This window comes from Trachemys scripta, chromosome 1 (assembly GCF_013100865.1).
Source record: "Trachemys scripta elegans isolate TJP31775 chromosome 1, CAS_Tse_1.0, whole genome shotgun sequence".
NCBI lineage: Eukaryota > Metazoa > Chordata > Testudines > Emydidae > Trachemys > Trachemys scripta.
This window is the reverse complement of record NC_048298.1, coordinates 63,760,630-63,776,688: the sequence shown is the minus strand read 5'-3', so window position 1 is coordinate 63,776,688 and position 16,059 is coordinate 63,760,630. Positions and strand designations below refer to the sequence as shown.

The following is a 16,059-nucleotide window of genomic DNA, read 5'->3' as shown; positions in this document are numbered from 1 at the left end:
CGAGCTGCAATCACACCTTCCATTGCAGTGTAGACACACTCTGAGACAGACCCTGCACTGAAAAGCCTCCAGTCTAAATAAACAAGACAGACCGGGCAGGGGAAAGGGTAGAACACACAAGCTGAGTGAGCAACGTGACAATGGCAAATGTCATGTTACTTCCACAAATTTTGTTCATTTATTTATTTGTGTATTTAAATCTTCTCAGTGGCGTGCTGTTACGCGGGGCGCAGCTTTCTGGAAAGACAAATGAAGGGAGAGAGTTGGTACAAACAGCCAATCAGCACAAGGCACAGCATGATCAGAATGAGAACTGCAGAAGGCAGTCTGGGGACATCATCAGTTTCTGTCATTCCCTGCACAAACACATACAGCCACTGCTCTGCTGCCTTCAAGTCTCTGGCTGGCTCCTCCTTGCCATATGTCCGTGGGGAGAGGGACACCACATGGTCCTAGTCCCCCAGAACAAGAGGTCAATATAGTTCTGAGGCCAGGAGGCTCTAGGGGTGGAAAAGATGGCTCCAGCTGGGACCCATTTTACCCCCTGCATGCCCAGAGGAACAGTACCTGCTTAAACTGCCGGCAGCCGGTGGTGGATTAATGCACAAGCCCACAGGGTCTGTGCCTAGGGGCCCTGGCCAATTTGGGGGGCCCCCATAGGAGCACCAGAATGTGTGTGGAAGTGGAGGGGCCACCTGTACTGGAACTGTAGCCCTGGCCCCTGTTCCTCCTCTGCCCCAGGACAGAAGCTGGAGCCACACCATGGCAAGAGCTGCCTAGGGAGCCCAGACCCTCCACCTGCCCTGGGCAGGGGTGCCTAAGAGCAGCCCCCGATCCATGTCCCCACCCCCCGGGGACTGCAGCCCATGGCAGGTGGAGGGTCCAGGGCTCCCTGAGCAGCTCTTACTACTGCCTGACTCCAGCTTCCGCACTGGCCAGGGGGTCGGGGCTGGGGGGAAGAGGAGGGGCAGGGGGCGGGGTCCCATGGGGGGGGGCTAAGGCCCACATCAACCCCCCATCAGGAAGAACTAGCAGGGGCTGTGCTTCATAACAGGGGAGCTAATCACCTTATCAGCTCCCACACTGCAAAGTGCAGCCCCTGCCACTGCCACTCTGTGCCTGCCCAAGGCTACTATGCCCATGTTAAAAAATGGGGGGCCATGTCCCACTCCCCCCCCCAGTTCTGCTTCCCTCTGGGATCTGGGAGTCCAAATTGTTCTTTGTGACCACGGATCCAATAAATCTTAATCTGCCTCTGCCTGCAGCTGCTGGGCCACCTCTCTGCGGAATGCTTCCCACATAGGGTGTGATACTAGTGGGTGCAGCAACCATAGAGAAGCTGCCCTGACCGTGTCAGGTGGCAACCAAGAAAGAGAAGTCAATGTATGAGACTACTCCATGCTTCCTGTTCAAGTGGGAGCCATAGCACATTTAGAACCCACATAAACCAGCCCTTCACAATACTTACTCTTCTAGACCAATAGTTAGGCTGCATATCAGGAAACTACAGTAACAAAGCTTTACTTACGCTGGGCATACGCTGCAGGCAGAAAAAGACTGAAGGATTTATGTAATCCTTGAAAATCAACTTGGGGCCGGGTATCCTTCTGTTTGCATGAGCAATATGCTACCTACAACAGCTGTCCTGCCCTACAGCCTGTCCCCACAGAGTCCTGATCATCCCCAGCAGACTCTGAGCATGTGGCATTGCCACAAATGGACATTCAATGGCTCTTGGGGGAGAGGAAGAGCCATTTGGAGCATGTTGCTTGGGCTATGCGCTTCCCTCCCCTCCCTTTTGGTGTCTTTGGGATTTTCCCTTCCTTTTTTTCATTGATTTCCCCTCCGCCATGCCTCACAGCCGGGGGGAGTTCCGTCTACATCACAAACAGTAACATGTTCTGCATAACCCTGGGCAGAACACGGCCCTAGTTAACTTATTTTCCATTGAAAGAAAAGGTAAAATGAAATGAAAAAAGCACCAACTCAAACCAGTTTTTCTTGCTCAAATTTTATTCATTTGTATGTTAATAACTAGAATCAGATCTAACAAGCAAGATGAATAGTCAAATAGGTATAAATCAGATGAATTCATTATTGTTCAATCAATTACACAACAGAGGACAGCTTGGCTCCCCATGGCTCGGAACTATTTTGCATCTCAGTCAAAACTGCTGCTAATGATGTCTCAAAATGAGGAACAGCACAGGCCTACATTGGGGTCCTATTTTTGTATCTTTAATGGAACAAGATGATGCTACGGTGTCATTCCCACATAACAGTCTCTCTCTTTGCAGCGATTGTGCAATACAAGCTTCACTGTCTGATTTCTTGCCACGCAAGTGGATGCCAACCCCAGCTGTTTCAATCCATCAAAGTGTGGAGATGTCAGGCACTAAAGACAGCATCTGACTGACAGTGGTGCTGGAACAATTTGTATAGTGGGGGTGCTGAGAGCCATTGAACCAAACTATAAACCCTGTATATGATGGAAACTACTTCAAGACGGGGGTGCTGCACCCCTAGTTCCAGCAAGAAAGTGTAGAAAAAGAGCATGTGCCTGAGGAAAAAGACAAGTCATAGAGAATAAGTAAGTAGCTGGAAATCACATTTAAGTGATGGTAGTAAAAAGAGTCAGGATTGAGGCTTGCTGCACGTAAAGAGCATCTATAAAGGACAGATTTCAGAGTAGCAGCCGTGTTAGTCTGTATCCGCAAAAAGAACAGGAGTACTTGTGGCACCTTAGAGACTAACAAATTTATTAGAGCATAAGCTTTTGTGGACTACAGCCCACTTCTTCGGATGCATAGAATGGAACATATATTGAGGAGATATATATACACATACAGAGAGCATGAAAAGGTGGGAGTTGTCTTACCAACTCTGAGAGGCCAATTAAGTAAGAGAAAAAAAATTGGCCTCTCAGAGTTGGTAAGATAACTCCCACCTTTTCATGCTCTCTGTATGTGTATATATATCTCCTCAATATATGTTCCATTCTATGCATCCGAAGAAGTGGGCTGTAGCGCACGAAAGCTTATGCTCAAATAAATTTGTTAGTCTCTAAGGTGCCACAAGTAACAGAGGGAGCAAGGGTGGAACAAACCCCAGCAAATAATGAGAAAAATAAAAGCAACAATTAAAATGATAAAAAGAAAATATTTAGTCAGGAAATAGAAGGCTGAAACTGACAAGCAAGGGAAGAGAAATATCCAACACTAGCCAGATTAGATTCCCATAACTGCAACTGATACACAATCATCTTTGCATTATTTAGCAGACTTCTCCCAAGCACACACTCCCTCCCACCCCAATGCAAGTCCTACAGGCAAGTTGTTGTACAGGCATTTAAGGTTTTTTGACACAGTCCTTCCTAGGGCTTTTGGTCTCTCAATCACTGATTTAGAAATAAATGTGTCTGTTGCAAATGTATAGAAATGGAACCTAGCTACAAACTTAGCATTCAGAATTCAATTTCAAACCCACCCTAAACCTACGTGAATTTTTTTGGGAGCAATCGCCAGATCCAGGGTTTTAGTTCAGGCTCATCTCATATCCCTGTAATAACGTGTTTAAGGCAGAACTGACGCCATTAGGGCCTCAGGAATGCTCCCTTCTACGAGAGGTTTTTGCAAATCCCACTCTATCATTTCCACGGTCAAAAATACAGTAAAACGCTGACATGAATACATCTCCTAAAATCCATAGCTGGCCAGAATGAGTGGCAATATCCAGAGACTGAAAGCCACTGATGCACACAGTTTTTTCTTCTATGGTTTCCTGAAATTAAAAGCACATTTCTATGTAGAATTACATATTATCATTTTATAATTTGGTAGATACCATTTCTTAGAATGTATATACATACCTTTATTATATAGTCTTTTGCTGTTAACGTGTAGTCTCTGTGTCCAATAGTGAAACTTACATGTGGCAAGCTTGACAGTCTCCTGCAATCTACAACAAACTATAACACAATATATTGGTTGACTTGAGGCTTGTTTGTTTGGGTGTTTTTACATTGCCTTTTTATTCAAAATTATAATCAGTCTATCAACCTATGAATCAACCTAGCAACCAGAATATCCACCTCTGCAGTCCGGTTTGGTATTATTTATTTTTTTCAGACCTAATAGTCAACATACAAGATTATATTATGGCCCTGCACAGGAGTGCAAGTGGTAGGAACGTATAAGGAGGCCTCCTGCTCTTTGAGCTAATACACAGGGTCGAACACAGACTTCTCAGACTCCCACACCCCAGGACCAATGGAATCTAGGACTGACAACAAGGCTAGTGATGCCCAAAATGGAAGGGTCTCTGAGGACCTGGCTCCTCCTCCCTCCACATATGCAAGCAAACCCAGGCTCCAGCATGAATTCTCATTGCCTCTTGTAATGGGCACTGCTAAGTGCACAATTCCAGTGCTCCCAGAAGCCTGCCACAGGCATGGTCCTGGGAGCTGCCTCCAGTATGTCGTCTCTCCTCAGAGCCTCCACAGGGAGTGGCTTACAATCACAACCTTTCCCCATACTCTACAGGAGCATCATATTTTCAGATGAAGGGAACCCATCCAGAAGGTCTATAGGCATATTGTGTCCTATACTATACTACACTATCCTGAAAGATGATCCTTTACTCTCACAGATCTTGGGAGACAGACCTGTCCTCGCTTACAGACAACCCCCCAACCTAAAGCAAATACTCCTCAGCAACCATACATCACTGAACAAAACCACTGACCCAGGAACCTATCCTTGTAACAAAGCCCGATGCCAACTCTGTCCACATATCTATTCAAGTGACATCATCATAGGATCTAATCACATCAGCCATACCATCAGGGGCTCGTTCACCTGCACATCTACCAATGTGATATATGCCATCATGTGCCAGCAATGCCCCTCTGCCATGTACATTGGCCAAACCGAACAGTCTCTATGCAAAAGAATTAATGGATACAAATCTGACATCAGGAATCATAATACTCAAAAACCAGTGGGAGAACACTTTAACCTGTCTGGTCATTCCATGTCAGACCTGCGGGTGGCTATCTTACAACAGAAAAACTTCAAAAACAGACTCCAACAAGAGACTGCTGAGCTGGAATTGATATGCAAACTAGACACAATCAACTCAGGATTGAATAAGGACTGGGAATGGCTGAGCCATTACAAACATTGAATCTATCTCCCCTTGTAAGTACTCTCACACCTATTATCAAACTGTCTGTACTGGGCTATCTTGATTATCACTTCAAAAGTTTTTTTTCTCTTACTTAATTGGCCTCTCAGAGTTGGTAAGACAACTCCCACCTGTTTATGCTCTCTGTATGTGTGTATATATATCTCCTCAATATTGATTCCACTATTTATGCATCCGAAGAAATGGGCTGTAGTCCACGAAAGCTTATGCTCTAATAAATTTGTTAGTCTCTAAGGTGCCACAAGTACTCCTGTTCTTTTTACACTAAAATGGAATTCGAAAAACAGCTGATAGATCACAATCTGGAATGCCCATTCATTGCTGTAAATATTACACTAATTCATAGTGAATATATGAGAGGGGGGTTTGTTGTGTGGGGTTTGTTTTGTTGTTGTTGTTGGTGGTGGTGGTTTTGTTGGTTTTTTTTTTATTTTGTTTATTTATTGCTTCTCCAGTTGCTCCATTCATTAAAAAAATTAAAAGAACTTTGGACCATTCTGGAAGATGGTCTAATACCGTCTGGGAACTTTGTTGTAAGCTGTAGGTGTTTTAGCTTATTGTTTTACAACAGGAGGAATATGTTTAAAAATCTAGTTTATGAAAATATATTCCCCAAGTATTTTGAATGTCTGTCGAGTACATTCTGGAAAACAAGAGCCAAGTAGAGCTGCAGAGTATATTGTGGGATATATCATATATATATAATATAAATAATATAACAGAGCCAAGATATTGCATAAAGGGCTATGAGGGTCATAAATTAGATCTTGGCAAGTAACAGATTTTTCAGTTCACTGCCAATTGCAAAACAAAGCAAAACATTTTTTTTTTCATTTTTGGTGAATTGAAAAGTCTAAAAAAAAAGTGTTGTGGGTCGAACAAAACATTTCATTTGAACCAAAATGTTTCATTTCAATTTTGAGTGTTTTTAATGTTTTAGATTTAAAAAAAAAAAAAAAAATTGAAGGCAATTTCCTAAAAAAAAGTCTTTTCAATTGAAAAAATCAAAATGCTCCAGTTTGACATTTTTGGAAACTTTTCCCTGCAACATGAACAATTCAGCAAAAGCAACACAAATTTGCAAAACTTTTTGATGTGGCTGAATCTCAATTTTTTTTTTTTTTTTTTTTTTTTTTTTTTTTCAGAAAAAAATGTTAGCTGAAAAATTTTCTCCCAGCTCAAGCCATAGTGTAGCTCCATTTACACCACAAATGTGTCTAGAACAATTTCAGGCCATGTGAGCTCATAATTTTGTTTTACCCATGAAGTACATGGGAAATGTGAACACAGTAGAAAGAGAAGTTGAAGCACTGAAATGGACTGGACTTCATAGCACTTTTGTAATGTGTTATAATCAATTTGTTGGCATTGTATTCTATTTATGATACACCTCAAGGTGGCAGTGTTTTCATACACCAGTCCGTGCATGACAGCTCAGCAATATTAGTTTCGGAACACAATGTAGTAAAATCTCATTCTGTGGGCAAGTTAGTGATTAAAAGATAAAGGAAAGTTATTTGATTCATAAAATCTACAGCATCATAATTTCAATGATGTCACCTTCTGCACCGGGGTAGAGAGGACTCCCTGCATCCCAGCCCCAGGTCCTCCAGTTGGTGGAAATTTTGATAATACAAGATCATTGGAAAAGGTTCGAGTTGGGTATATTTCGAAAGCCCTTTCCCTCCACAAACATAATGGTACCAAACATGACAAACCTAGAACAAGTGTGTGTGTGTGTGTGTGTGTGTGTGTGTGTGTGTGTGTGTGTTTAAAAATCAAAGTTTTTTAAATTATACTTTAACATAAATTGACCTTTGGTAATCCTTCCTAGGGAAGTTGCCTTGACAAGTAGGACTGAAAACATTTATTCATCAAAGTCATCATCAGTATCATCTCCATCTACTCCACTGCTAGATACATTGTCACACTGATCCTCATCCGTGCCACACATGCACCTCTCTGTGAAAGGCAGGTTGCTGGCCAAACATTTGCAGGATAATGAGCATCTGTTCTTTGCACACAAGTATTTGATTAGCTGAAGGACTGATTTGGGAGCACATGGTATTTTACACACAATTGGTGTGATCAGTCCCTCCTCCAAGACCCATCCATGCCCTATAAGGGAAGGTAGTTTTGGACATGCTCAATCATTGTAAAGCCATTCCATTACTTGATAATTCACCCTCTTGATAGCAGATATAAATGCACCCCTTGTCAGTAGCAATTTTTCTTCATTTGCTTCTTGGAAAACATCCATCTACGTAGCTCTGCAAGTGTCATAATGTTGGTCTTCAAATGATAAACTTGGCATATGAATGGCTCCAGCGCATTTATGACCTCATCAGTGACTGCTAGGGTGACCAGACAGCAAGTGTGAAAAATCGGGACGGGGGTGGGGGGTAATAGGAACCTATATAAGAAAAAGACCCAAAAATCCAGACTGTCCCTATAAAATCGGGACATTGGTCACCCTAGTTGACTGCATCAGTCATTCCGAACACCTTCAGAGTGAGGAGAAAGTCTTCGGAGGCTGAATCAAATGCCTTCCAGTACGATAATTTGGTCTTTCCAGCCCATCTTCCAGTAGTGTCATATCCTGAAAGGGCATGGAAACCTAGCAGTACTGCAGCTTTTAATGCTCTGCATGATAAGAACACAGCTCTGAGGAAATACCACAATTCTGCTTCCTAGCAGCAGGTGCAAAATCAGGATCTTGTGGAAGCCTTGGGTAGCATCTCATGGAGAGCACTAGAACATCTGTGTCTTGTGCAAAAACCTATTGTTTAATAGCACCTCTCTCTGGGGCACTGATGGCATGCAAGGTAATTTTAGTGTCCGACTCCTCATGGGCACTATGAAGAAACTCCACTGAACAGTGTGAGGCAGCTGCTTCATTATGCCATGTGACTGTGAAATTCTTTGAACAATTCTTTGCACGCTGGAGTATTTTTCCTGCTAGGTATGAGGTTATCTCATCCTTCATAAGATACGAGACAGTAGCTGCTTCATTATGACATTGGAGATGTTCATGGATCAGTGACTTTGTATTGGACAGGGGCAATACCAGGTATTTTTGGTAATCCTTTTAATTGACTCCTCTGCATACGTGTCAAACATGAGATGGACTTTGTCATAGAGCCAGTATTTTTCCTGTAGCCTCATAATGAAGTGTACAGTTTTCAGAATGGAGAGAGTTAAATAGTGGTGTCCCCCCAGAGGTCTGTACTGGGCCCAGTCCTATTCAACATATTCATAAATGATCTGGAAAAGGGGGTAAACAGTGAGGTGGAAAAATTTGCAGATCATACAAAACTACTCAAGATAGTCAAGTCCCAGGCAGACTGCAAGGAGCTACAAAAGGATCTCTCAAAACTGGGTGAGTGGGCAACAAAATGGCAGATGAAATTCAATGATGATAAATGCAAAGTAATTGCACATTGGAAAACATAATCCCAACTATACATATAAAATAATGGGGTCTAAATTAGTGGTTACCACTCAAGAAAGAGATCTTGGAGTCATTGTGGATAGTTCTCTGAAAACATCCCCTCAATGTGAAGCGGCAGTCTAAAAAGCTAACAATGTTGGGAATCATTAGGAAAGGGATAGATAATAAGACAGAAAATATCATATTGCCTCTATATAAATCCATGGTATGCCCATATCTTGAATACTATTGGACTTGGAAAAGGTTCAGAAAGGGGCAACAAAAATGATTAGGCGTATGGAATGGCTTCAGGGTGAGCTTACTTGCACAAGCAAACCCATTCATGTATGATGGACTGGAGCTCATTAATATCATGATGAAAGCAGTCTTCAGTGATGAGATAGCTAACAATGTCAGTTGAATGGATACTTTGGGTCATAACTTGTATGAAGCCTTCAAAACCCAAAGAATTATTCAAGGCTCCATCAATCTATGGGCTACAATCAAGAAGAACAGACTAAAGCTGTGCTTGAATGTAAAGAAGAAAGTCAGAGTGAAGGTGGCAGGGACTATGACAGAGCTAACCACAGACAGGTTATTGCTTGCTTGTCTCCTGGTCATGTCCAGATCTCAGCATGATGTTGATCTGCATGAGACTTTGGGAAAGTACAAGTTCTCCATGGGGCCATGATCGATGCTCGTATGTGACGGAATAATGCATATGTGCCAGGCAAAAAGCAAACTAATTCACATCTTGCATGGTCTTCCTAAGCCAGTACCTACTAACAATACAACCAGTATCTTATGCCAGAAGATGCTTTTCAGCATAGTAATCACAGATGGTATGGCTGAGGTACAACCTCTCAACAAATCAGAAACTGTTAAAACCTGCCAAGATTTGGCTGTACATAAGAACGGCCATACTGGGTCAGACGAAAGGTCCATCTCTGACAGTGGCCAGTGCCAGGTGCCCCAGAGGGAATGAACAGGTAATCATCAAGTGATCCATGACCTGTCGCTCATTCCCAGCTTCTGACAAACAGAGACTAGGGACACCATCCCTGCCCATCCTGGCTAATAGCCATTGATGGACCTATCCTCCATTAATTTATCTAATTCTTTTTTGAACCCTGTTATAGACTTGGCCTTCACAACATCCTCTGGCAAAGAGTTCCACAGGTTGACTATGCGTCGTGTGTAAAAATACTTCCTTTTGTTTGTTTTAAATCTGCTGCCTATTAATTTAATTTGGTGACCCCTAGTTCATGTGTTATGGGAAGGAGTAAATAACACTTCCTTATCTACTTTCTCCACACAAGTCATGATTTTATAGACCTCAATCATATCCCCCTTTAGTCGTGTCTTTTCCAAGCTGAAAAGTCCCAGTCTTATTAATCTCTCCTCATATGCCCCTTCTTGGCATTTAACTGCATGTAATGAGTCCAGATGGTACTTGGTTACTTCTACTTGCTTAATATTTCATTCAAAATTCAGCGGAGTGCTGGGGTTGTCAGGAAAAACTGGGAAAGAGCATTTGGATGTTGTGTTATGCCCAGCAATCCCTCCCGTGACTTTCATTGCTCTGTTTTCATGTTCTAAGGCTTTGTCTGAATCAAGTCCACAGAAGGGAACTGGTGATCTTTTAACAACCCAATTCCCTTTTCAAAATGCCTCCCATATGTTAGTGTCACTTTTCTACACCTCTTATTTCATTCAGGTACCAGGCAATCATCAAAGAATAGTTGGTTAAAACTTAAGCAAAAATGTATTTCACAAAGTCTTTCAGTGCTGTGAGGTGCAAATTCCAATTAGCTGTTCTAACAGATCAAATAAAGAGCAGCAAAGACTGGACCATCTTCATGTATAATAAATCTTCATCAACTAGAGGACATGGAGCTGTGAACCGGGGAGGTACGAGTGGGGGACAGCGAGTCCCCCTAATCAGTGCAGAGGATGAAGCCACTGAAATTATGATTCTGTAGATTTTTACGAATCAAATGACATCTCCCTTACCTTTCTATCATTAATTTGCCCATGAAATTACACATGCTCCTAGACTATGTGGGACTACCATTTAAATGCATATAGGAATCAATATAGTTGCGAGCAGGCAGACTGGCAAGCCATGAAGTGAAGAAGCAAAGCTGTTTGGACATCAAAGGAGAGGTGAAGGAGATGGTGAAGCTGCTCCCTGAGTAAACATACGAGGGAAAGCATTAGGGTTGCCAGGTGTCCAGTTTTTGACTGGAAAGTCCAGTCCAAAACACCATCTGAAAGTGCCTGGTTGGAAACACTGACCGGACATCAAAAGTCTGGTTGCTGCCTGCAGGGGCAGGGGTAGGGGCAATGCATAGGGGGGACATTCGCGGGCAAGTGCCCCCCCCCAAGAAAAATTGGCCCACCAGGGTGGGGAGAGGGGCTCTGTCCTTTACCCACTGCCGCCGCCACCATCTCTCACAGTCAGGCTCTCTCTCTGACAGACAGCTACCACACTGGCTGGCCTCTCACGCCAACCCATAGCAGAGCGCCCGGTGGAAGAAGTATGTGGTTCCGGCCCTTCCATTCCCCGCTTGGACCTGGCTGCCAGGGTCAGAGGCTGTGTGAGCTGGAAACGTGCCAGGGAGCAGAAGGGGCAGGACCATCCACTTCTCCTGCCAGCTGTTCTGCTGTGGGTTGGTGTGAAAGCCCAGCCACTCAGCGCGGCAGCTGGGCTGCCTCAGAGAGAGCCTGGCTGTGGGAGGCAGCGGGACACCCCCTGCCCAGGCCCGGCTACTGGGGACAGGGACCGAATGTGCCGGGGGGCAGGTGCAGCAGAAGGAGGGAGCTTCCCTCCTCCGCAGGTGACTGGTGAGGTGGGGAGAGTACGGCGCTCCCTGGGCTGAGCGCAGGGCTGCAGAGGAGAGGAGTGAGCAGAGGGCAGGACGTTGGGGGAGAGGGTGGAGCAGGGGGCAGGCCTCTGGGGAGGGGGCGGAGCAAGGGTTTCCAGTTTCCAGAAATGAAAGGTTGGCAACCCTAGAAAGCATCAAAGGATGAGAGTGGCAGCAGTTGAGAGGGAGTGGCAGAGTGGGGACTGGAACAGACACAGGGAGATATGAGAGACTGAGCAGCACAGGAAATCTGGGGGTGGCAGGGAGCAGGTAGAAAGAGATTGAGAGGAAAGGAGACTCGGAGCATGGAGGAGATGGCAGCAGAATGCTGTAGAAGGTGAAGATGCAGCAGCAGGGAGGATAAAAGGGAAAATTGAGGGGAAGAAGGAAGTGGGAGGAGGGGTAGAGCAGGGAAGAGAGGGGGGAATGAGAGAGGTAACAGGGAATGGGACTGTGCAGAAGATGGAGAGCAGGGGGATGGAAGACAGGGATTGGAACAGATCTGGCTCTTAGATCTATATGTTACATTCAACTGAACCAGAATATTTTGAATGATAGAACTGTGTCCCCCTCTAGGGGTTCTGGTAACAAGAATGTTAGCTCTCAGAAGCTCAGCTCACACCCGTGGCCTCTGATGGAATTATTACATATCTGTCATTCTGGTATCTTTTTATCTTAATTTCCGGATTCTGACTGACAGTCAGCCTGGAACTGCTCTGGACTTTAAGGAGTTAACAGTCACGCCATATGATGTAGGAAAGGTAATTTTCTCTTGTTTTACAAGGTTCGCCTCGACCCCGATATAACGCTGTCCTCGGGAGCCAAAAAATCTTACCGTGTTATAGGTGAAACCGCGTTATATTGAACTTGCTTTGATCCACCGGAGTGCGCAACCCCGCCCCTCCCCGGAGCACTGCTTTACCGCATTATATCCGAATTCGTGTTATATCTGGTCGCGTTATATCGGGGTAGAGGTGTAGTAGATCTGTTATATGATGTCATGATCATCGGAGCAACTTTAACAGAACATTTCCTTAAACAGATGCTTCTACTAGATGCACATGTGTCATTAATGAGGGAAGAGATATCTTGGAAACAGAGGTGGCAGGAAAGGATGAAAACAATATAAATCTAATATGTTCCCCTGCTTTCAGCTCTGTGCAGGCAGCAAGCTTTTCTCCTAGTCCCTACTTTGTGCCTAATTTTAATCATTTTATCTCTTTCCCTTCCCCCCTCACATCAGCATTTGTATCAAATCATTACTTCACTTCCTCTGAATTTTTTGTCCCGCTCTATGGTTTTTACCTCTCCAGTTTGTGTTGGACTGGCCCCGATATGCTCCTGTAGTTGTCTTATTTGTAAAGAGGGGCCGGTAATAAGAGAAGTGCCTGAATCAACAATGGCTTCACAACCATGGAAGCAAAGCGCAACCCGTCCCTGGATTTTTATGCTGCATGTGGAAAAAACAAAACACATACACTTTAAACAGAGAGGGCGGATACATGAAGAGTGATGACACAGTTAGCAGGGAATTTAAGCAAGGCTATGCTGCCAGTTAAAATACAAGCATCTAGTTCAAAATTTATACTGACTTTAGAGCTGTCCTGATTCCAAAAGAAGGATAGTGTTCACAGAAAACTAGGGCAAGAGAGCTTTGGAAATAATTCGTGTGTGTGTCTCATCTGCTCTTCTGAACATATAGGAGGTTAAGGTCTAACACTGATCTGACCCCAACCAATATATCCTCTGAGCATCTCACAAACATCGATGAATGTATTCAGGGTTGGGCACTATTATTATTACAATCATTTTAAATAGTAGGAACTGAGGCATGGCAAGGCTAAGGCCATGTCTACACTACCACTTATATCAGTATAACTTGCGCCGCTCAGGGGTGTGAAAAAACATCCCCTCCCACTGAGCGACATAAGTTACACCAACATAAGTGCCGGTGTGGAAAGCGCTATGTTTGTGGGAGAGCTTCTCCCGCTCGTTGGGGGAGGACTAATTCCGTCGGCACAGAGCAGCTACACAAGAGATCTTACTGCAGCCGAGGTGCAGAGTACAGCTGCGCCACTGTAAACTCTCTCGTGTAGACATGGCCTAAGTGACTAGACCGCTATCACACAGGAAGGCTGGGCAAGCAGGAATTGAACTCAGTGCCTCCAGATCACGTGAATATCCTTTACCCAGGACAGCAAGGATTCCCACAATTCCCACGGATGTCCACTGGGCCCTTAATGTGACCTGCTAATAAAGGACACTCCTCCAAGTACCAGCCACCAAAGTTAGTGCTTCCAGAAATATTATTGCAGCAGGGGATACACTAATTATCTTCAGATCTTTCCCAGAAGCACTGTTTTTGGGAGGCAGTACATCCAGGGTGGCTACTGTAGCACAGATGTCCTGGGATTTTAATGGGCTTACACAGAGAGGCACAGTTTCATCAGATTTATAGACATGCATACATACTTGTTAACATGAATTTGCCAGTAGCTTTTCTCAGTAACTGGAACCCAGTGAATTGAACCTTTGTAAAGGGAATGGTCTATACCCCCGAGTATCAATTCACCACCATTTTCAATGTCTTCTCCTCTAAAAATGCAAAACAAATAAATATGTAAACTGGGTGACATAAAATTTAAGTGGGACATGGGAGTAGGGGGGAGAAATCAGCTTTCAATTTCAACCCTTTCACGTCTTTTTCAAATGTGTATGTTGCAATGGAAGTCAAAACTTCTAATTTTATAATTATACCTAGAGATGGCGCCAAATCAGAGCCTCCAGTCTAAACCCCTTACTAAAAACGTTAGGGGTTGTAGAGGGTTTAGAAGTGAGATTAGAAACAAGTGCCTTAGGCCAGTTTCTGGTCTCGTTTACCCCAGAATAAATCCAGGGTAAATCTAGTAATTGAAATAGAGTTACTCTAGGTGTGACTGGGATTAGAACATGGCCCCTTTTCTTCTGAAATACTGTCGCTCGACTGCAGCACCACCGTTCTGTTCATCTCCTACTAGCTGACGAAACAACTCTCTGAGTGCCCAAGACACTGTAAGAAAGTCAGATGTAACTGTTCTTATTAGCACTGGTCAAAAGCTGGTAAATATGCTTTGTAAACATTTTCTAAATTTTCTGATTCAACAAAATAAATTCGTTTTTTTCTTTTTCCTCCTTTTTCTTTTCACACGCCTTTTCAGTGACAAAATGCAAAAAAGGAAAGGGAGAGGTGTAAAAATGAAAAAACAGCCTAAAATACTAAACTGACTTTGTTGTTGTTGCTATTTCAAACAAAAAACTGGATTAAAAAAAATAATAATCCAATCATTGGAAATTTTCAAAACAATGAAAAGTTTCCTTTGGCATCTTATTTTTTTAAAAAGTCCATTTTTCATTTAAAAAAATGTCAAATGTAGACCATTCATCAGATTAATAGATCAAGAGACTTCTTTGGAGTTCTCAGTGATTTGGGCATTAATTGTGTATTATACAGTGCATCTACAAGTGTTTATTTTAAAGATATAAGTTTAATAGCATTTCTGTAAATATGATTTTAGTTACTATGTTCCCCACTGGTGCTTCTGTCTAGACCTACCTTGAAAATGTCCTTTCTGGAGATGAAACACATACAAATGGCTGGTTTCTTAATCTACAGTTAAAATTTGCTTCTTTTGACAGTGTCCCTTTATTCAGTGTTAAAAACTGACCTGTTCAAGTGGAAGGAAAACACTGGCTCCTCTACCAGATGTTGGTTGATTATGCTGTCAAATACTGGAAGAGCACTGCCAACTGCTAAAGAAGGGTATCCTAAACCTAGCACGCCATCAAAGCGTGCAAGAGCAAAAGTCATGCCAGGCTCAAAGATAGACTCTCCAAAGTCCTGCCCCTGGATGGAAATGTTGCTAATCTGTTTGTTATTACAAAAGGGAACAAATGAAAAGTAAAGTCAGAGCAGATTACAGAAATAACCACATTTTATATACACATCAGGTTTTTAGATGTATTAGTTTTATCAAATGTGATGTACATAGGGTGACCAGATGTCCTGTTTTTATAGGGACAGTCCCATTTTGGGGGACTTTTTCTTATATAGGTGCCTATTATCCCTCCCCCCATCCCATTTTTTCACAGTCGCTAACTGGTCATCCTAAATGTACAGAGCTTTCCAGTAATTGTGTTAGTTGTATTAATATTAGCAGGCAACATGCACTGAAGACAGTTATATTTTAGAAAGCAATTCCCTTCTAATGGCCTAATTCTGCTGTCATTTGTTCATAAACTCATGCCAGAAAACCACAGTCAAAAGGGAAAGGCAAGGTGGAAGATGTCTGCCCTAATTCTAGTCAACCCATAGCCTTCTCAAACAAGAGACAGGAAAGGCCATGCTGGAACAAGATGCAATTGTTCCAGGACTACACATGTCGTGCGTTTCTCTTTATGTCATATTGCCACAGTGCTGTATGTCACTGTGCTCTCAGGAAGGAAGAAGTCTAACACTAGACAATAACAAAGGACAATATCCTTTTCTAATTTCAAAACTATGTTTCTATTATTTTTAGT

General features: G+C 43.2%; 1 protein-coding gene across 1 annotated transcript in view; it reads right to left on the bottom strand.

The window, feature by feature from the left end:
• Positions 1-3,045: 3,045 nt before the first annotated feature.
• Positions 3,046-16,059, bottom strand: part of LOC117877791 (cathepsin E-like) — a 28,628-nt gene continuing 15,614 nt past the window's right edge. Inside the window, exons 5-9 of the mRNA XM_034771284.1 lie at positions 15,207-15,406; positions 13,975-14,097; positions 12,808-12,952; positions 3,869-3,967; positions 3,046-3,780 (exon numbers count right to left, since the gene is read on the bottom strand). Of these exons, the coding sequence (XP_034627175.1) occupies positions 3,601-3,780; positions 3,869-3,967; positions 12,808-12,952; positions 13,975-14,097; positions 15,207-15,406 (747 nt within the window). The 3' untranslated portion in view covers positions 3,046-3,600. The remainder of the gene's footprint in view (positions 3,781-3,868; positions 3,968-12,807; positions 12,953-13,974; positions 14,098-15,206; positions 15,407-16,059) is intronic.